Genomic DNA, 23,894 nt, shown 5'->3' on the forward strand with positions numbered 1-23,894 from the left:
TTCCCACTTTTTAGCACGCCAACTCAAATAACAATGGGTCAAAAATTAACCACTGTAGTCGGCAAACAATAATTCCATATCGGTTCGACAGTATCTCCACTCCAAACAATTCCAAAAAGTTAACAGCCCTGTTTAGAATTTGTGAATTTGCAGTGCCCTAAAACTGATACCTGCATGAGATATGATTACTAAATTAGAAAGGCACCACCCCGATCAAAAACTAAGGACAGTGTGTAATACTGGGACCTTGTGTAAGAGCTGAACCAAAGATGGACAGTGTAAGAGAAAACTGTGTGTAAGAGCTGTGCATTACACATGGTAATGAGCAGACATGCCAACTTTGAAATCCAGTTTTTCGTACTCAGTGTCTTTTTTCATCTTTTGACGATATAAATAAAAATGTCTTTTGTCATCTTTTCTGGAAGCTTACAAAGCTGTAAGTATGTGTTTTTTCATAGGTTATTTAATAACCTTTTAGAAATAAAATGTGTGGGAAGGCTCTATTTTGTTTTGTTTTTATCTCTGATTATAGCCCTTAGTTTCAACATTGGATTCTTGGTTGTGCATGCTGATTGACAGCTGCAGGGTGGAGCTAATTCTACATCAAAAGTACAAAAATGTGACTCTTGCATATGATTATCCATGCTTCAAAATTTGGCACCATCTCTTTAACAGACAGCTCTATGGTCTCTCCTCATTAAATGGCATGTAGAGACCTGACCAGTGTACGTACAACTCTTGAAAATTGTTGTCCGCCAAATCAGTATAGGTAGGTTGTAGAGAACACCGTGGGCCTACTTGGGTCTTCACTCCTTCATAAAGTTTATCAGCTTACGGTTGATCAGGGTTATGTATTTTTACAGACATGGTTATTTTCTTTCATGCCTAAATTTTTGAAGAAATATTTATTTTTCTTTAACTTGACATGGTTTCAATATATTATTTCAAGTCAATGTTACCATACCTTATCATTGGCTTCTAGATCATTAGACTCTCCGACTCCATGGAGCCGAGCATAGAGGCGCCATATTTGGGCATTGTTAGTAACTTGAGAAGTCAAATTGCCAAAGAGTTCTGCCAGTTTCTTCTTGTATTCTCTTGCTGAAAAATATAAGTAGAACATATGCAATGAGCAATTGTCACTATTTCTGATATTATTTTGGAAAAAAATAACCAATGGTGCCAGTAATTGAGGTCTGCATGATCAGAATGGTGAATTTCAAAACTAGCACAGGTTCCAGAGCAAAAAATATGAAACGAATTCAATTTCTTGCACCCAAAAACATGACACATTTCGGGACAACTGAAATATTTTATGGGCAAGTAGAATCTATGCTTAGCTTGTCCCCAGGAAAGTGTGTTTACTTGTCACTTACCAGGAGTCCCATAGACGTCCCTGACATTTTCTGCCTCATTAGAGCTGATCGCTTTAACCAGAATACCAAGAACTTCTTCATCTACATACTTCTCTTGTAGCTCCATCAGGCGATTGTACGCTTTGATTGCCTCTCCAAATTCACCGATATCTGTACTGGTCTGTCAACATAAAAATAAAAATAGAATGCTAAGAGGCTAAGAAAACTGAATATATTTTGGCACACCTCAAGTTTGGTAGTAACATCAATACTTTTTTGTGGTTGAACTGCAAGTGTGCTAACAAAGTACCTTTGTACCATGTGTGTATGTTCTATGCGATTATGGACAAAGTGCAGAATCTCGCCAAGTAAGTCAACATCGTCTTGGAGCATTATTAAGACGCAGTGTGCCGTTGAACTATATAGTGCAGACTTATCACTGGTTGCGTCTTCGCTAGTGATTATAGGCCTCCATCTTGCAATCATCTTGCTCGGTGGTTTGCCGTTCATTGTCCCAAACCTTTATACTTATGTTTATTGTAGTACATAATCACTGTTAGCAATTTGTGGATCAGTCGATATAATCCGGCAAAGAATGCATATCAAACATATTATCACCAATTTGTTAGGGTACTGTTGTCAAGTGTTATAATCCGGCTGTGTGAAATGCAGGAGTTGGGCCGATTAAGGTGATGAACAGGGGACTGAGCATGGGTTTCTTTCGGCAGACAAACATTTTGTTATTGCGATATTATCGGAATAGTATATGTATTTCTCAGCATATTTGTATCGTCATGGGTCAGCATCTTGGGTTCTGAGCACGAGTCAGTGAGATTTTGCACTAAATCTGAACTTTACGTGCACAATTTATACTGTGACCAGTGAAATATGCGTCACTATGTCACTACCCAACTTGAGGTGAACAATGTATAGTTGATCAACAAGAGGTTGGAAATGTAATGTGGTATGCAGCTTTTTTTTTACTTGAGTCTTAAAATGAGTATTTCAACCGTAATGCAGTTCTACACATATATATCGTGCACCTGATGGAGACCTTCATAGACATGCTGCTGATATAGAATTTGATCTCAAATTTTTGTAGTGGTCAGCAACAACCTGTAAAATATGCCAAGCCTTGTGGATCAACGTCTAACAGTCCTAGTCACCGGCACTAGCTTTGAAGTTCAGCGTATGCTGCGTTGGCTTAGCGTTGTTTCTTGCTTGTACATATGCGCCACTGAATGCATACGTAAAAGTATGTTCACACACCAAGTAACGCTAGGGTAACATAGAACATGCTGAACTTCAAAGCTAGTGCCGGTGACTGGAGGTAGATATGTAGACTGTAGGCATTGTGCCTGTCTGTGGCGCACTATAAAATCACTGTGATTTTTTCTTCTTTTTTTTAAAGTTAAATAATGTCATTTTGGTTCACTTTTTGTGACAGCTTCTTAATTATTCGAAAAACGTGAGGATACTCCTCACATTTTTAGATGCTCTCACATTGTATGTCTGCTATTGGTTAATATAATTACATTCATACATAGACAAAATATATGATGCTTCTATTCTTGTCAAAGACTTTTGTTTATACACATTCCTTTCTCAAATCCACAGTTCAAATACATTGAGTTCTATTGCAAATTGAAGAGATGTGATGCTGCAGTCACATTATTTATTTCCAAAGTGGCAAACATGAATTTCATGATTTTGTGACACAGAAATAACTTTTAGCTTCTCTGTGTTGGGACTTTTTTCTTTGATGGAATAAATCAAGATTTTTGATGAAAATATGAAGAAGAAAAAACGTTTTTGGTTGGAACTTTTGAAACGATCGGTCTGACAAAGACACACAAATAATCTTTCTTTTTATTATTATTTATTATTAGTGTACATTCAGCTTAGCAGATATAATATGAGTACTCTTTAGTAGGGCAGGGATTTTTGGGTAATTCTATACCCGGGTACCCTATGTAATTTATGGGCGCATGATAATGATGGTTCCCTGGGTTCCAGCATCGCCACGGGACCAAGTTATAGCAGGGTAATTTGTTCAATCCCAATAAATTAGTGCTGTATTTTTCTGGAATATGGAGTAGTTCCACTCACCAAGAGGAAGTTTTCCCAAATTCTCCAGTTTTCATAATTGCACTTTAGAGCTTCTTGTAATGTCCTGAATGCTTTCTGTCTGAAATCAAAAGAATCATATAATCCATTATTAGGCTTTCACAGTTCATGGTCCAGTGTGTGTAGTATGAGAATATGATACAATTTTGGCGATGCTGAGCAGCAACAAAGTCACGGCATGCCGCTCTGCTTGCAGAAAAGTACAAGCGGCATGATGGAAAAAAAGTCACAGAACAATATTTTTAAAAGCATATATCAGATTGCTATCTTGTATAATATGTGACCCGTTCCGACAAAACCAGGAACAAGTCACATTTTTGACATTTCATGATTTGAATAAAAATGTAAGCACGGGACTATAAGCTTCAAAATGATACCAACATTATATACATAGCATCAATACTTTTCAAGATATGGATAATTTTGTAAATGATACCTTGATATTTTTGCAAAATTGCTAGTCTTAGTAATGTGCTAATTAGTGTCCTGCCTTACACAGGATTGAATAGGGATTATCATAGTTCAATTGTCAATTATTGATTAAATAAATATCTTTTTCATAAGTACTTTCAAGGATCTGAAAGTCCACTCAGTCCCAAGGTCAAATACCATGAAATTAAGAATTCCCAAATTTGATTTTTATGGGAATGTCATCTTTAAAAGCCGATAGCTCAAAAACATGTCTGGCGACTTGTTCCTGGTTTTGTTGGAGCTGGTCACATAATGTGATGTGATCAAGCAAAAGTCAGATGTCTGGAATATTGATTTTGAGATAGCCAACGATAGTATTCAACTTCCTTTGTATTTTATTGTTCTGAAATGGCCATGGGGTTTCAGCAAAATAAAGCTCTGAGAATGGCCCATGTAATGAAATTGAAAACCTGGTTGCTATGCACACGCTTGTGCAAAGGAATAGTTAAAGCCACGATTTCTCGGCGATACGGAAAAATCTGTGTAAAATGTCTAACTGATGTGTTGTTTTGCAAAATAAAACAAAGAAAAGTGATTATTTAGCAGTAACCAACCATTAAACAATCCATTCTAGCATTAATTCTAGGCCTACGATGCAAGATTCTGGCCATACTAGGCTACAGTAAAAGGTAAGGCAGAATACACTTTAAAAATATGTTTGTTTTAACTTTTCAGTGCTTTATAGTGGAAAACAGAAAATCACGGAAATCATCCAATTTGTAACACGGAATTTAAATTTTGTAACACAGAGAAATCGTGGCTTTAGGAATAATGTTCCTGGATGTCCGACAGAGTGAATATCCTCCAGTGACTACTTACTTGTCTTTTAGGTTGATAAATGCAGACGATAAATTGTTCCATGCCTGTGCATTCTGTATGTAAGATAAAAAGAAAAATAAGGCATGAAAGATTTTTCGATTGACAAATCCAGAAATATTTATAAATATTTAGATTATCGCCATCTTGGTTGACGGCTTCCTCAAGATGACCACTGAGATCCACTGCTTTTCCCACTGGATGTTTTGGTACTTTGGTGACATTTTCACCCCAGGTTTCCAAGTTCTTTTAACAGCTCCTGTGTACACTCCAAAAATAGGAACAACCAACCTTTCGAGCAGATAAACTGCTCTTCGTCAGGGACAGACAACAAAATATAAAAGCAAACAACAAGAACTACATGCTGTAAAACAAATTCAAGTCAAAAATTGAAGGCAAGTTCAAATATAACTCAGCAGCAAACAAGACAGCAAGCTCAGAATAAGCTATGTCTTAACTTGATGAAAAAGAGTTATGTATTTAGGTTTAGATTATGAACTTGCCATTATAATATTCAGCAATTCATGTGTCTATAAAGAGTAAATCTTTGAAATTTATTTCCAAATTATTGAAATGTTGCAAAATGGCCTTTCCAGTTAAAATCCATATGGAAGATATAACCTTAATCTCCCACACAAGGATTGTGAATTTCAAATGAGTTACCTAGAATGGGTAAAAACATAAATTCCTATCGTTTATTCTCTAATTTTATCTTCCCCAACTTACATCCGGCTCCAGTGTAACACATCTCTGATAGGCTCTGGCTGCTACATTATACTTCTTCACTTCAATAGCTGCATAACCAAGCAGAAACCATGCACTGTACTGAAATAAATCAACAAACGATAATCCAATGACTACATGTATATATAATAAAATAAAACGCAAACAGAAATAACAGAAATTTGTTAAAAATTTAAAAAAACAAGGACGTAAAAACATTGTGTCTAAGTTGCGGAATGCATATTAATCCTCGCATGTGTGTGCTTAGGACAGGAGTTCCCCATTATATTTGCTCGTGGGCCATAGAGGGCCAAACTCATTCAAAGATTTGTGTTTGAGGGTCAAATAAACCTTGTTTTGCTATGTTTACTTTACATTTCAGGGCTGTTCAAAGGCCAAACACAATTGATTGGTGGGCTGGATCTGGCCAGGGGCTGCCTATTGAGAATCCCTGGCTTAGAAGGTCTAGATATGAAGAGTTTGTTTCCAAAATTGATGTATTACCCCTATGAGAACTACCTGCTGATTGGCCAAAATTAATATTGTGTCCTATTTTGAATCAATCAAGGAGGGTATTAATAAGATCATTCTGCAAATGCAAGTTTGACCTTAAGGTCGGATCGTCGGCTATCGTGTCATGCACCGAATCCCCTCAAAATTTCCTTAATTGTGCCCTATCCTGTAATAAATATCTTCCCCAAATTACAGATCGGGGCATCATTTAAATCGTTCAGAATCCGCAAAAAACGAAATGTCAATTTTCACTAACTTAGCCGTCTCATTGATATTGCACAAATCACAATAGTATCGTGCATGTATGAATAAAATAATAACATTGCGTAGCATTGTTTCATTGAACATTTTGTCTGATTTTTCTGGGAAATTTTTAGAATGCTATGAGTTGTACAGTAAGAATATATGAAATTCTCAGTGCTTTATAACATTTAGCGAAGCGACAAAATTCAACACACTCGTGCAAGTAAAGCGGCTCCCGGGCTCTTGAATTTGCAACCGGGAATTCAGCTGCGAGCATTCGCTACACTCATACACACACGTACACCGCTTATACGGAGCTATTTTGGCTCCCAGGTTTTCACTAGTTTTCGTGCACAATTAACTTACCAGTCAATTTGGTAAATATCCAATACCTCAAAGTCATAAATAAAGTGTAGCTATGCATGTTTCTAAAACTGAACCATTATTATTGGGTTTTACGTGTCGGGTAAATTTCATGATTTCGCCATGGACCTGTTCCATTAAACACTGTACAAACTACAACCAAAGGAGCCCATGCAGCGCCGGGCATCGCCTAAAATTTTTTTTCCAATTGCGATAACACTGTTAACACGCCTGGCGAGCAAGCAAAAAAGACCACGGCAGCCAGCAAAATTACGACAACAAGACTCCCTGTTTAGTGGAAAAAAGTTTTGTTTACCTTTTGAAGGATTTATCTGAATAGTGTTTTCCCACCCAGTGAAAGTATTAGTGTTTGGTCAGAGACTTTTGAAGTAGCAAAGATTGATTGTTGTAAATAGATCTTTCTTTATGAATGAAATTTGCCATCTGCTACGTAATATTTGGACACTTACACACTCAAAAGTGTTTTCTGTAAAAAATGCCTAAAATAGGGGATTTTCAGAATTATTGTCACAAAAATTGACTTAATGTAGACATTTTTTTTAAATTGAAAGTTAAACACAACAAGATTACCTAAATTCTCTCGCCAGCTTTTTGTACTTTTCAACTTCTTTAAGCAGAAATAAATTTTAACGACATCAATATTTTCACAGACTAGAAACACATGCTATTACGTAATTAATGGACTTAGGCGAAACAGCTGGCGAGAGATTTTAGATAATATTTATTTACAATTTTTCCGATAGTAAAAGTTGGAATCAGAGTTCAAGTTTTTGCTAGCAATAATTATTAGTTGTAAAATTAAGGTTGAACTAATTAATTGATATTCATTAATTAATGCAAATTAGCAACTCAAATATTTTGTGGTTTCAAGCATTGGGGTGTGTAGTTTACTCATAAAAATCAAGAGGTGTACACAAGGAGGCGGAATATTTTTATAATTTTTTCCTTGCCGACGTGTGGGAACCAGTTTCTACCTTAAATAGTTTAAAGCCTAGTCATAATCGGTAATTGAAATGAGCATTTCAAGTTATCAACCAATCAGAAATGCTGTTAGATGACCAGTAGTATTCAGGGGTTAAGTACCTACCTGTAAATAGTTCTTTTCAATGGACTTCTCCAGACATTCAATAGCCTTCTCATACTCCTTGTTATTAATATGCAATAGACCTAGAGATTTCATGGCCCGAGCACTACGTTGACCGGATACCTCCCATGCCCGCTGGTAGTGTTGGGCGTCTTGTGTTACATCTCCAAGCAGACACAGCATGAGGGGTGTTTCCTTGATGGCAAGCTGCTCGTGAATCACTCTCTCTGCCTGGATGGGGAAACAAGTTGTAATCAAAATCAAAATGAAATGGCTTGTCTCAGAAAATTCCTAGGTGTTACTAGAAGAGACAAGATTAGAAACACCTTAATCAGAGACAAACTTGATTACCAGTGCACTATAATGAACAAGATCCATGCAATACAGCTGTCTTACTATGGACATGTAAAAAGAATGCCTTTATACAGATACCAAAAAAAATTTACATTGGAAGGAATAATCCAGGGAAACGACCCTGAGCATCCCCTATGTGCTGGACAGACAACATCAAAGCAAACGGCAGTGCAATGGGAATCCAATTCATAGCAGAAGATGGCCAAATGGAGTGGCAAAACGTGTGGTTAACCCAATCCCACAGGGATGTACACCCCCACACACATAGAAGGGCGTTTCATCCATACACTGGTGACGCAACTGCGCAAATGCACCGGTTCAAATCTGCCACTGCAAAATCCAACACAGTGTTACTCTCAACTTGAGCCAAGACACACTATAGACTATAATGTATTACCTTTTCTGCTTTATCTAGTCTCTGATAGCAGTTAACAGCATCTTCCCACAGGTGTAACCTTAGGTAGACTTCTAATGCAGCACTAACAGAACCAAGAGTCATGAAGAGACTAGCTAATAGTTTCTGTTGAAATGAGAGGCATAAACATACATTAGAAGGATAAAGGTACTTGTACATGGTAAATCAAGTATTTTGGCTGACTAAATCCAAACAGAATATATCTCATACCTGAATTTACATGATTAACCTCCCGTGTCCTGTTTCATGTTGAATGAAATATGGTTGAAAGACGCATCCCTACTATACTACCGATTCCAGCAAAATATGGCACCTTTTTGGATTAGAAAAATATTATCATGTTTTGCCAAATGAAACATAGCTAAATCCTCATTCTTTAGTTACTATTAACTGGCAATAAAAGTTAAATTTCAATATTTTTGCGATTCCAAAAACATGCAATTTAGAATGTTTTCTTACATTTGCAGTCACAAAATTCAAAGACTTGGCACAAGTCTAAGCACATGTCTTGAGTACATGTATAGGCTTGCTCATAATTTTAATCTTGAGTACATGTATAGGCTTGCTCATAATTTTTATATTTTTTGTTAATTTTGATAGTTGGTTTAAATTTGCCGTCGTAGTCAAAATTGATCTTTGCTAGGTAAACTGATACACTAACTGAACCCACACTTTGCCAGTAGCGTATACGTGAATGCAAGTTAATAAAAGCACAAATACGCGATACACGTTTGCGCGTATTTGTCATGCCTAGAACTTGTGTGCGCTACATATTGTTTTCACTATTTTGGAGAAAGCGGCTAAACAACGCCCTTTTATTCTGTAGTTCTTTTGCTGCTCTCAACAGAAAACTCAATGATCTTCTTGTAATGTTAGGTGGCCATGACTAAACTGGACATTCCTCAGGAAATAATCCTTTGAACTAGACGAACTTCAGCTTATTTTCGTTGTTGAAACATCTGGATAAGTGAATTATGCATAATTGAGGGATTCAATCACGTTTCACCAATGTTCATCACCGATTAACAACTTGCATTTGGCGCCTATGCATGGTTTACTTACGGGAAGTACACCATGCAGACAACGCGGGCGCATCGTTGTTAATCGGTGATGAACAAGAGTGAAACAGGATTGAATCCCTAAATTACGCATAATTCACTTATCCAGATGTTTCACTTATCCAGCCAATGCTTGGTCCCATCATAGCGGATAAAACCTGTGTAATCTGGTGGGTTTTTTCAGCTGAATTATATGTTTTCCCATTTGTTCACAATGTTATGTACCATTTATAATTACTATTTGTATTTTCTGATTTATTATCGTGTATATATATATATATATGCTTCTTGTTCACAATGTAAATGCAGGGCCTCCTTGGAAATCAGTGTTTGACATTGAAGGAGCTACCCTAGGTAAAGAAAGTTCAAATAAATAAATAAATAAATAAAAGAGGTTGGACTGTATGTGATTTCAAAGATCTATTTTTTTCCTATGGGCAGGGATACATGATTTGCACTGGGAAAAAAATTCTGCGCAATCTCTGTGCAATTGGCTATTTTTTTCCGCGCAAATCACTTGTCCCTGCCTAAAAGTAACACATATTTTCACAGACTTAAATTTCAATTTTCTGAAATTATCAACAAAAGGTGCAAAAAATGAATACCTCACAAAACTTCTACGCTATACATGTAGAGTACTTACTTCCATTGCCCATTTTGGAGGCAGATTGGTGGCATAGAATAGCTTCAAGCGATCCATAACAGGACAGGCTTCATCCCTCCACTGATCTACTAGACTCTGTACACAAAGAGACAATGGGCTATTCCATTTAAAATCCACACTACCCCTGTGGAAGATCTTGGAAATATGTTCCACAGGGGAGTATGAATTTCAAATGGAATTAGCACAATAGACAACTCCATTTGATATTCATACACCCTCTGAGAATGATTCAACTTGAATCTTCCACAGAGGGAGGGTGAGTTTCAAATTGAGCTGCTTAATGTGTTCATTCCATTTGAAATTCATACTCCCCCTGTGGAACATATTTCCAGAATCTTCCACAGGGGTAGTGTGGGATTTTAAATGGAATAGCCCAATAAACAAAAAAACAATCGTAGGATAGCCAAATTGAAGTGGCTACAGGAGATCTGTCGGCATTCCCATCATGCAATGCAATTTCCTACCCTATATTAAGCCTAATCACCCACATATATATGCTTCTTATCTCTATACATGTATGCCCTTGTGCAGCCCCATCACATATCTGCATCATTTGGACCCTTATTTTTCACCATCCTCCTTTGATCCTTTTCTAGCTGACATCAGAGCATCCATGCTGATCGGAATTGGATAGGAACATTTGTGATGCTATACCCCTCCATTTGTGCTGCTATACCTGCTATAAGTCTCACCCTAATCTCTAACAGCAATATATATAATGCCCCACATTTTTAGGATTCTTGTATACCTGCGTCTGCATATGCCCTTTCAACAGTTCTTCTATTGTCTTTTTCTGTTTGGTCAGTGCTGAAGCACCCCTCTTTAAAAGAAACATCCCTCTGACATACATCCCCTTCATCTCTAGACCCTTGAAGGCCCCTTCCCCATACTTGCATTTGTATCATGGCATTCTCCCCTCCGGTTGACATCTCAGCATCAAGGTTGCCTTTTCAGAGGAATTATCCCTATAACCCCTCTACATGCATTTATGACCCCCATCACTAAACCCTTGAGAGGGCCCCCATACCTGCATGTGCATCATGTTCCTCTCCAGTTTTCCTCTTGTCTCTTTCTAGTTGATATCTCAGCATCAGTGCTGCCATGCCCCTCTTCAGAGGACCAATCCCTACAACCCTCTTAAATACATTTATGACCCCCATAAGCCCTTGAGGGCCCTCCCCCATACCTGCATCTGCATCATGGCCCTCTCCAGTAATCCTCTTGTCTCTTTCCAGTTATTATCTCAACATCTTCAGAGGACCCATCCATATATATGGCCCCTGTCTCTATGCGCTTGAGCCCCCCCCCCCCCCCACCCCCCACCTGCATCATGACCCTCTCCAGTTCTCCTCTTGTCTATTTCCAGTTGACACCTCTAATAGCACCATGGCTGCCATGTACAGTCTTCAGAGGACCAATCCTAGACTAATTCCAATCAGCCGTCTACACTTCGCATGTACTGTGTATGCTTCGTAGTGACGACTGATTATCTTACAGCCAATATCATGATGGACTTCTGAAAACTATTCAATGCGACTTTGGTTGTGCGCCAGAAGCGACTGACTAGCGGCGCCCGTGTACCAAGGCGTCGCTGTACCAAGCGCCGCTGTGACAAGATCGCGCTCTGAACTTCTAAAAACAACAAACTCGGTCAAAAGGTCAATTTGGTCACAACTGCGCATGCTCTATGCCACAGGAATCCTGTTGCAAAATCCGTCACTTTTTTTCCACGTAGTTTTCTCAGTCGTCAATCCAGACGGTTGACGACTGAGGGCAGCAGTCTAGACCAATCCCTACAACCCTCTTAAATGCATTTATGACCCCCATCCATAAGCCCTTGAGGGCCCTCCCCCATACCTGCATCTGCATCATGGCCCTCTCCAGTAATCCTCTTGTCTCTTTCCAGTTATTATCTCAACATCTTGGCTACTATACCCACTCTTCAGAGGACCCATCCATATATATGGCCCCGTCTCTATGCTCTTGAGCCCCCCCCCCCCCACCTGCATCATGACCTTCTCCAGTTCTCCTCTTATCTATTTCCAGTTGACACCTCTAATAGCACCATGGCTGCCATGTACAGTCTTCAGAGGACCAATCCCTACAACCCTCTTACAGGCATTTATGACCCCCATCCGCAAGCCCTTGAGGGCCCTCCCCCATACCTGCATCTGCATCATGGCCCTCTCCACAGTCCTCCTCCTGTCTTTTTCCAGTTGACATCTCAACATCAATGCTGCCATGTGTACACACCATGTTTGAGGTTTCGCTAGCACAGTCTATCGGGAAAAATCGGGACAAAATTAATTGTTGAAAAAAGTTTTGGTCACAGAATTAGATGCCGCTGAATATATTTTGAGTCCTTGCTCAAAGCACAATGAAAACTAGCAAACATGATTCTACTTCAATTCTTATGAAACACTTGTGTTTGCTAGGAAGCATTTAAAATTATGCATAGCTATGAGTGTTGTGCACAAGCAGCAAGTAGTTGCAAATGCATTCTGAGCAAATTAGATGGAGAATCCGGACTCCCTATACCATCCTGTATAAAGCTCACAGTGACCCCTTCAGGCATGGTGATCAATTTTGGGTATACGGGCCCTTGGCGACAGTATGCAGAAACAAATGAAAAACAATTCTGTGTCAAATCTAACGAGAAATATGATCTTATAGTTCGCCCTTTACACCATTAGTACAACACGTGTTAAATATAATGAAATTTTACTTGTGGCGTTGAATTGAATGGAAAGGTAAGTTAGAATAGGATTTGTCCATGCAATTTTGCAATCACGACACCAGTTTTAAGCTTACTTACCATGCTTACATGCTATGGCAAGGATGTTTCTGCATTTTGGTCATTTTTTCTTTGAAAATGAAACAAGATGGGGGTGGGGTATAAGGGGGTGTTAATTAGTACTAATATGAGATGTATAATAGCTTACTATGACATAGGCAAGAATCTCTTCAGCCAGTAATTCATGCTTTGGGCTATTCTTCTTCCTTTCAACCCTGTTAGAAATAAAACAAACATAATGGTTTTAGAATTTTTCCACAATTTTATAGACCCCCCAATCCCTCAACAACAACATCAAGACCAATCCTACATTTATTAAATCCTAGGATTTCCCACAGTAAATGGGCCAAAACTTCAGAACTTTAGAACCAAGTATGCTAGACATTTGGTGTTTTCAGTGTATGATAGCCTAATGTTTGTATAGTCCCTAAATTTGAAATCTACAGTCCCTGTGTGTGAGATTAAGGATACGATACATGATTTACCGACAAGTGACTCATTTCGGAATGCGATCATGAATTTTGAAGAAAAAAGAGTTTCCACAGGCTTCGTTGGGATTCGAACCAGCGATTCGAAACTTCCTTTGATTACGCGTCTAGCGCTTTACCGCTCGGCCACGGTGGCAGTTGAGTGGAGGAGTGTAATGATAAATGATAAATCTCATAATGCCATCTTTAGCCTTTTGTTTACTAAAAAGACGCGCTTTTGTAAAGATAGATTAGCCGTTTATGCATAAAAGACACGAACGTTTGGGAAAGGTTTCAAACAAATAATAAAGACACTGATGTGATGATGAAATTGCGTAAGTCAGGAAATATCCGGCGTCGCAATGTTTTGTTTTAGTTTTAGGAATTTGACCTTAAAATTTACGACTTCATGACATTATCATTGAAATCAACAAAAGATATTTCAACAGTATATGGCCTCATTCTTTCTCTAGAATGTTTTGTACATGTATGTGAAATAGCGTCAACAATATGGTTCGCTGCATAATGGTAAAAACAGCCTTGACCTAAAAAAGGGCGAGAGGTACCATATTTACGGATTCAGGCTAAATTTAAAATTGATATAAAACGTTTGTTTTTTGATCGATTACAAAAATTAATTTTTATCATATAAAGAAATTGTGTCTGTCGTGAATTACACTACAGTTTTTATTCTTAGGGCTCTTTGACTTCTTCAAATAATTTTTTTAATGATAGAGTGAATCGCCTGGCCCTCTATAATTACGCACAAAAGATTGAGTCCCCTTAAGTTCAAGGAAACATCCTTGCGGTCATTATGGTCACCCTGCTTTTCAAATTTGACCCTCACTTTGGCTATCAGGTCATATTCATAAACTGCTACCATATTTATTGAGCTGACTGTATATACAAGTGCACCAAATTGAATTAGCATCTCCTACCATTTTAAAAATGTCTGCCCACGGGCCAAACAGCATTGCTTATCTTAATTGCAGGATATCTACATAACTACTCACCCTACAGCTAAGACAATTGCCTGCTCCACAGATGACAGCACTGGTATATGTCCCTCTCCTGGGTCTTGTAGCTTGATTGCATTTAACAATGTATCATCATCCAGAGCAAGGTCCTGCAAAGAAAAATGAATTAGAAAAACAATTAGCTGATGAAAAAAGTCTGTTCTATGTGAGGACATATAGAGTTGATTGGTCAGGATTAGTTTTTTTTTATGGAAGAGGCCCTAAAAATCACTGAAAGCTTGAAAATCTGAAAAATAGATTGAAATTTATTTGCAAACACATTTCAAAAATTTTCCGTCAAATCAATCCACATTGGCCAAAACCGGCTGTTTAAATTTCTTACAGCTAAAGAACACCCCACAACGCAAACATCTGGGCCTTTTTATGTCAATTTAATTGAGCAACATCACTTTTATGAGGGGGTATTAGTGACATTCTCGGTCCAGACAGGGGATAAATTGGCCCATAGCCTTTTAACACTTCATGTGCACAACCCATGAGCATCCAAGATGGATGTCATGGCATGAGCAGCCATCTTGGATGTGCAGTAAAGTTGAATTCAAAATCTGTTGATGTGGAACAATCATTAGAAATGTTTATGAAGTACAGTCCAACCTCTCTTATCCGGACCTCTTTTATATGGATCTCTCTGTTATCCGGATGTGAAATCTTCACAGGGAAATATGTTTTTGATGATTTACCACAGGTAATTCCATACTCTGAATACTTAGAATGACATCTATGTTGCAAAAAGCACTCTAGAGCCATCTTTTATTACACCATGTTTAAACAATCTTTTGTTGTCACCATTTCAGTACTTCGGTCAGTCAATGCAGAATTATGTGTAATTCACTTATCCGGATTTTTCACTTATCCGGACAATGTTTGGTCCCATCATGGCCGGATAAGAGAGGTTGGACTGTAATTGTAGTATATATTTTCTAGACTAATTCCATCACTAGTCTACACTGCGCATGTATTTGTATACTTCGTAGTGACAACTGAATAACTACAATTGTGGCGGACTCATGAAAATATTCTCTTGAAACTTTGGTCATGCACCATAGCGCGACTGACTATCTGTGCCTGTGTACAGCGCCGTTTGTACTGCGCCGTTGTGACAAGATTGCACTCTGAAGTTCTAAAAACATTATACTCGGTCAAAACTTCAATTTGGACACAACTGCGGAGGCTCAGTGAAAGTTCAACAGACTTTTGCAACCAGAATCTGGTTGCAAAAGTCCTCCATTTTTTTTTCACATAGTTTTCTATTGTTGTCAATCCAGACGGTTGACGAATGAGGGCAGCAGTCTATATGTTTTCCCTCACTCGCATATCCAAGATGGCAGACATGTGCCATCGCAGAGTTTGATTTTACTGTTAGCACATTTATATGCCATGTGCGAATTAGGAAGTATTTTAATTTATAAAAGGATTCAGGTTTATTAAAATAAACCTGAATCCTTTTATAAATTATTCTCATCTTCTTCATTCAACCTACCTTCGGAAGTCCCAGGATAGGTTCTCTTGCATGCTCAACCACTTCCTGATGAGTTTCATCAACCCCTGATTCTGTGGACTCCCTCTCCACCTTCAGTAACAGCTGGGCAAGGTTGTTATGCTGAAACTTGGTCCTCTTCCCCAGAGCACCTGCATAATAATTGGTAACATACAGAAAATGGTATATAATACTGTTTATCATACAAAAAGATCTGAAATCTGATCGTCATACCACTGTGGAAGACGTCAGAAAAGTCTTCCAGAGGGAATATGTTTTTCAAATTCAAATGACTTCTGTTCATTCATTATTTTCAAACCCATACTCCCTCTTTATGATTTTACCTACATCTTTCACAACAGGAGTGAATATTCTTAATCAAAGTTACCCAACTGTCTATTTTATTTGAAACCCATACTCCCTCTGTGGAAGACTTTAGCTAAATCGCCCACAGGGAGAGTGTGGATATTTCAAGTGGGATAGCCAATCCTGTGATTTCATTAAATTCAGATTTCCTTTTTACCCATCCATGGTACATGTAATATAAGGGTTTATATACCATAAGAATAATCTGTCCTTTGATGGGGATCCCTTTATACACTTTAAAAAGTAACTCAAAATAAATCCTTCCTAGCTAACCCGTATGCTTATATTAACCCCCCCCTACAATAATTTCCCCCTCCAATCTTTCAATGAAAAATGGACAAAAATGCAAACAAATTTTCATACCATATCATATAAGTTTAAAACTTACATCAGTCATGTCACTTTTGATGGCTAAATAGCATGGACAAAACCTATTATGACTCAAACATCCATCCAGTTTATTGCCTTATTATGGTAGAATTTCACTAATTTCATCAGATTCTTGTTTGATGATGCACTGACGGATTTAATTTCATTGTATTTACCACAAAATATCAGGTTCCAAGCGGTTCTGTGGGCGGTGCCATCTTGAATTTAAAGCCAGAAGTGAGAGATTCTTCCAAAGTTGCCATTGACTTTGAAGCTTTGCTCACTGAAAATTTACTTTAATAAATACCTCCCCTTTGGAAATATGCAACACCCACAAGCGTTTTTACAAACAATACAGTACATGTACTCTATTTCGTTCAGCCAGTTAAGCCAATACAACATTTTTGTTTGCATTGTGTCACATATGTTTACATGTACATACCTGTTAATGACACTTTCAGTCCTGCTAATTTTTCTGCAGATTGGAGATGATCCCTAGATCCTTTGTAGTTATAATAGTACTGCATAATGTGACTACACTCCAGGTGAAAGGCCATAGAAAGGTTGGGATGGCGCTCTTTGCATATTAAAACATCATTTGCTGAAACTGGAAAACATTGTGAAAAATAAGGTTCAACAATATCACACTTCAAGTCAGTGAAACCTTTCCATCATTAATAAGCTATTTTAATACTGTACACCTTTGTTTGAGATGGACATGTTATTTTGGCAAAGGCCATATAATAGGCTATAATACATTAAAAATCATTTGTATAGCCCCCCTCCAAAACTAGTGCCTTGTATACACACTTTACAGAATTCTTTTTAATGGGCCTCTTTCCATTTTACATGTAAAGTCTATGGAGATGAAGATTAGAGAAAGCTGGAAAGAGCACTATAACCTCATTTTAGGCACTCGAACATTAAAAAAGAACCGCATGAACTTTTGTAACAAAATTCGCACATAATGCTATTTGAGCAAGTATGAATAAAAAGTAATTCTTAAGAGGGGGTTATAGCCAAAACAACAAATTTCCTATACCTTAGTGGAATAGTGGTAATGAAACAAAAGTGTGTATAGCGTGACATTTTTCACAGGGTTATTAGCTATATGCTTTTCAATGTTAATTTCATAACTGCAAAATACAAAAGCCTGCAAATTATATTGTTGACCTTTAGGGTCGGTGTGTACTACACACTGTGTAGGTCTTTGAAACTGCTAATGGGCTATTCCAGTTGAAATCCACACAGCTTCTATGGAAGACATGATATTAATCTTCCAACAGTGTGAATTTTAAATGGGGTTACCTGAATTGGCAACTCTATTTAAAATCTACACCCCCTGTGTGGGAGATTATGGTCATGTCTCCATTAAGGGGTGTATGTATTTTAACCAGAATAGTCTAATACAACTAACTATAAAACTGCACAGAACTCAAAATTCACGATGAGAAAACCATAACACTAAGTTTTCTACCATACTATTTTTCGTCTTAGTGAGTAAGTGACATTGACATGCCAGTGCAACAATGGGGGCGTGTTCAAAAGTGTGCACATGTGTGTCAGGGCATTGAGCAAATTGGCTATTCCATTTAAAATCCACACTACCCCTGTGGAAGATCTACAGAGGGAGTGTAAGTTTCAAATAGCATAGACATTTGGGTAAATTTCATTTGAACTACTCCAGTTGTGGAAGATATAGGTAAAGCCATAATACAGGTTGAGTATGGGTTTCAAAAAGATTGACCCTGACCAATTAAATTTGAAAAACATACTCCCCCTGTGGAAGATATTTCCAAAATCTTCTACAGGGGTAGTGTGGATTTCAATTGGAATAGCCCAATGCCTATTATTTGAACCTGTGCACTGGCAACAAATAACCAATGCCGTGTTATTGTGTGGCAATTAAATATACATACCTTTTTGAATGAGTGGAATGATTTGATCAAAGATTGAGGGGCTCTCTCATCCAATACCTGCTGCCAAACCCACAGACATCGTACTGCCCACCATGTACTGGTCTGAAAGATAAAACACACTATGTGGATTACCAACCATGCTCATCTAATTAAGGAGCTGGGTACATGTAAATAGTAGCTAATATGACCTACATGTAGTGGACATCAACTGGAGACAATACTTACAAGTAGCAACATCTAGTACAAATGGGCACAACTCATACTTCTGGTAACCCTACTGTAGCACCCAGGTCTACTCATCTTCCTTTTTCTCAAGAATACAATACAATACAATACAATACAATACAATACAATACAATACAATACAATACAACCAAGCAATTATATAGCACCCTCTAAGGACCATGTGCAGCACTTTCCAAAGGAAAACATAGGAACAAGGAACCACCAGGATGTTGGATCAACTTGGAAGTTGACCCCACAGTGTTATTATATCTACTTGTGAAGCCTGCACTTGAAGTTATGGCTAAACTTGGTTGAAATCTCCTTGAGTATTTTGCACAAGAAATATTTTAACCATCTCCAGGTGGATGGAGACTGCAGATGGTAAGTTCCAAATTTTCTTTAAAAATTCAAAAAATTTCAGAATTGTACATTTTTATGACAATATTTGGAATCAGCATGAAAAATGCATTAAAATGAGTACAAAGAAGCCTATTGGTTCAGTGGTTTTTGAGATCGCTCTTGATATTTTGAGAAAATATCTCAAAACTTGGAACTTCTTATGTTGAACCCTATGGCTAACACGAAGTGGATTAACGAACCACTGGTGGAAAGAAACCTGTACGTTAATACTCTTTCACTTACCAAACAGTTTGCAATCTCCTTGAGTGAGTCTACCAGTATACATTTAGCAAGGAGTAAGAACTCTGGTGCAGCTACCAATGGGTAGATGTTACAATCATCAAGACTGAGTTCACTGAGGGTTATGTCTCGAACTTGTTGAGCCTGTCCAAATTAACAATAAAGGACAATCAAATTAAATTTAGTTTGAAAGTAACCCTTGTTATCAGATGTTAAGAGCTTTTAATAGCACTCTTCATTCTCACTCGCATAGTGACGTGTCCAGTGATGTATACTGTAAACTTTATTTTACTGTGGTTCAACCATAATGAGTGAAAATTAATCTCCTGCAAAAAATTCCCCTTAATCAGCATTTCCCATGTCACACCTGCAAATTCAACATACCGTAATATTAAAAGGCTGTGGCCTGATCGACAGCCTTATCCCACATTTGTCTAAATCAAAACTGAGTTTTTTTGTATCAGAAGAAATCTCAAAAGTTTCTCATTACCCCATACAACTTTAACACCCAAGGTATGTTTTTATAAAATGGTGTGAAATAAAACGTGGTATATAGTGGTGACCACAACCGGAAGTATGTACATGTACTATCCTATGGGACATTGTTATACACATTTTTGCTTCTCATACAAAACCGTTTGAGCAATACAAACATATTGTTTTATGGTAGGCCTCAATAAAGATAAAATTAAACTAAAACTTGAAAAAAATCAGACTATGCCCCTTAATAACGACACATTGCACTTACTGTTTCTTTGTCCTGATCAGCATCAGTCATACATTGTAGAATATTGAAAGTAATGTTGGGTCCTGTCCAGTTATTCTGAATAAATAGCTGAAGACTGGCAACACCAACCAGGAACAAACTCCTCTGTCTGGGAACACCATGAGAACAAAGAATTCAGTATCAGTCATACATTACAGAATATTGAAGGTAATGCTGGGACCCATAGGTAATGTAGAGACCTGTCCAGTTATTCTGAATAAATAGCTGAAGACTGGCAACACCAATCAGGAACAAACTCCTCTGTCTGGGAACACCATGAGAACAAAAGAATTCAGTATCAGTCATACATTACAGAATATTGAAGGTAATGTTGGGACCCATAGGTATTAATGTAGAGACCTGTCCAGTTATTCTGAAGACTGGCAACACCTATCAGGAACAAACTCCTCTGTCCCACAATGAGAACAGAGCAATTCAGTACTGCAAAAACTGTCCTGCAATACATTGTGAATTTTAATGTCGATTTGGCTTGATTGGGCTATTCCAGTTGAATCCATTCACCCTATGGAAGACACGACCTTTATCTTCCACACAGGGATTGTGAATTTGAAATGGGGTTACCTGATGAATGGGCGACTCCATTTGAAATCAAGTCAAGTCAAGTCTTCCATACATGTAGATGGTGTGTGGATTTCAACTGGACTAGCCCATTCCCAATCAATGTTGTGTCAGGATTTTGTTTTCTGTTCTGCCACAGCAGAGGGTTTGTGACCGGGTGTGGACTGTGTGGTTGACTTGTGTTCCTTCAGTTTCTCCACAAGTTGTTTACCTGTAGGTGTTGTACAATGGGTTATTCCAATTAAAAGCCATACACCATAGATTTCAAATGGAGTCACTTATTCAGGTAACCCCATTTGAAATTCACACTCCCTGTGTGGGAGATTAAGGTCATGTCTTCCACAAAGGGTGTATGGATTTCAACTGGAATAGCCCAATCGCCGCAGGGGATGTCGTAGACCACACCTGTTTTCAAATATCAAGTGAAATGATCAGGGATCAGGTCCGTAGGCCCCCCCAAATCTGAAAAAGGTCTTCTTTGTCTGTCAAAAATAGCAAAATTGACCAAAAATGTCAAAAAGTTTGAAAAATATATATCCCAAATCATGAACTTTCTGAGAAATTTGTTAAAAAATAGTATCCAAAAATCAATTGCAGAAGGGATAAAGGTCTACTTTTGGCCAGAATGAAAATTTCTCTTGAAAAGGTCTGCATTTGGAAAATCTGCATGAAAAAATTCTGGCTACGGGCCTGTCAGGAAATAAACACAATTTAAAACAAAAGGGAAAATTTACTCACCTTTGCTTTCTTGATTCTTGTGATGAGCCACCTAAATAGTTTTGGACAAGTCTTTCTACAATTGCACTTAGTTTTGACTCCTTCAGTTTCTGTCCTATGTCTTTCACACTCAATAATGTTTTAGCTTCATTGCTCCCTAGGACTTGGTCGAGTCTACCATTTAGGAGGGCTTCTGTAAGATCCTTCAAGGATTCTGAACCTAAAAAAGAAGAAAATAGAAGTTGAACTGTGATTTAAAATATCAAGCTCTCAAGTGGATGAATTTCTCGCTCAAGGTTGTTAAGATTTTTAAGGGGGTTCGAAACGATGTTTCTGGAAAATAGAAACTGAATTTAGAACCATTTGAATAGATTGAATAAGTTAAGCTAAATACACTGAGCAAAATAGTTTTTGTTTGAAGGAAATCGGACATACGGTTGTCAAGATATACATGTTTTTAGTTTCTTTGTATTCTATTGTTTTTTGCCAATATATTGATGAAGTTAATGAGGAAAATTATAAAATGTGCTCATGAATATTCATGTTTGCCAATATTATACCAATATCTTATGAATAAACCTTCATACTACTTTTATTTTATATGATTTTGACATAAAACTTTGCCAATGTGTTTCTATGGCCTAAAACATTAACATGTGATTTTCCCGCTCATCTAATTTGCATATTTGCATAATTAATTAGCATTATACTTAAGGCTAATTAATTATGCAAATATGCAAATTAGATGGGCGGGAAAATCACATGTTAAAGGTTTAGGTCATAGAGACACATTAGCAAAGTTTCAGGTCAAAATTCTTAAAGGTAAAAGTAGTATGAAGGTTTATTCATAAAATATTGGGAAAATATTGGCAAAAATTAATATTAATGAGCACATTTTGCCAATTTTCTCATTAACTTCATCAATATATTGGCAAAAACAATAGAATACAAAGAATCTTTCAACAGCAATATCTCAAAAACCGTTTCTCAGATTTGGCTCAAATTTTAGAATTAAGATTATTTTGCATATCTCTCTGCAACAAGTCTATTTTATTCTCAATCAGAGCAACTTGATTTTGCCTTTCGTACCACCTTAAAACCATAATCAGTAAGGTATAAACCCCCCAATCAATTTTTCTTTTTCTCTCTGGATCCCCTATTTTGAAGTTCCTAGAGCCTTTTGGCTAAATTTTCCTCCAAATAAAACTCAAATTAACTTCAGCTTTAAGCTCCTAGCACTAACAGGTATTTCTGAGAAATATGTAAATGTTTGATAGAAAAGCAAACAAAGCCCTATTTTTATTTCCAGAGACCATTTTATGTCCCCAATCTCAGTCTGGAGCTAGTCTGTGCAACAGTTACATTACAACAGTAACTACGTATCCATACGGAGAGAACCTACTGGGTACCACACTTTCATGTGCAGAAACCAGACTGGCTCACCGCTTCATGGCTCGATGCTGCAGCTTTGCCGCTCTGTCGCACCTTTGCTGCTCCCCACTCTATCACGACTCACAACTTTGCGGCTAGATGTCGCTGCTTCACCACCCATATACCTCAATCACAAGTAGTCTTGGGCAACATATTACAACTTGCTTGCATTTTGGCCCTTTACTTTTGTTACATGATTAAGTAGAGCTTACAAAACCTTCCAAGAACAAAACCTTTCAAAAACAAAACACTGTAAAGCAAAAATATACTTCAAGTTGATCATATACCATACTAATTTGATTATAATGGCTAGTACGGTATAGTACATGTATGCATATATATGATACGACACTGTGCAACTCAAAACGTTCAAATGCTGGATGGTAGAAACCTGGATTGCATACAATATCGAGTGGACAGATGGCAACGCTCATCTACTTGTAGCATAGAAGTTTCTACAATTTGAATAAGTCCTCAAACATTCAAAATTTGTACTTTACTACAACTGAGTTGCACCAAAAGGTGATGAAATCGTCATTCCTATGAACTTGTTCAAAGATGCACCTAGGCATGTTCATCGCCACTTTTTCAATATCATATATCGCCAACAAAATATATCGCGATAATGAGAGATCATATACGTACTAATTTGATTATAATGGCTAGTACGGTATATAGTACACCTCTTGGTGCAACTGAGTTGCACCAAGAGGTGATGAATTCGACATTCCTATATGAACTTGTTCACAAGATGCACCTAGGCATGTTCAATCATCGCCACTTTTTCAATATCATATATCGCCAACAAAACATATCGCGATTATCGCGATAATGAGAGAAGCTTAAAAACATTTTATTTGACCAAGTTACTGTTTCGAAAATACATGAAAAAATATTGTTA

At 37.5% G+C, this 23,894-nt stretch overlaps 1 protein-coding gene across 1 annotated transcript in view; it reads right to left on the reverse strand.

The window, feature by feature from the left end:
• LOC140137956 (tetratricopeptide repeat protein 27-like) overlaps positions 1-23,894 on the reverse strand; it is a 33,277-nt gene that overhangs the window by 4,289 nt on the left and 5,094 nt on the right. Inside the window, 18 exon segments of the mRNA XM_072159774.1 lie at positions 965-1,101; positions 1,377-1,536; positions 3,465-3,543; positions 4,773-4,825; positions 5,496-5,594; positions 7,720-7,947; positions 8,468-8,590; positions 10,187-10,282; positions 12,373-12,486; positions 13,150-13,216; positions 14,482-14,594; positions 15,986-16,134; positions 17,160-17,324; positions 18,637-18,669; positions 18,672-18,738; positions 19,504-19,644; positions 20,249-20,375; positions 21,584-21,782. Of these exon segments, the coding sequence (XP_072015875.1) occupies positions 965-1,101; positions 1,377-1,536; positions 3,465-3,543; positions 4,773-4,825; positions 5,496-5,594; positions 7,720-7,947; positions 8,468-8,590; positions 10,187-10,282; positions 12,373-12,486; positions 13,150-13,216; positions 14,482-14,594; positions 15,986-16,134; positions 17,160-17,324; positions 18,637-18,669; positions 18,672-18,738; positions 19,504-19,644; positions 20,249-20,375; positions 21,584-21,782 (2,150 nt within the window).

Source organism: Amphiura filiformis, chromosome 2, assembly GCF_039555335.1.
Source record: "Amphiura filiformis chromosome 2, Afil_fr2py, whole genome shotgun sequence".
Classification (NCBI taxonomy): Eukaryota; Metazoa; Echinodermata; class Ophiuroidea; order Amphilepidida; family Amphiuridae; genus Amphiura; species Amphiura filiformis.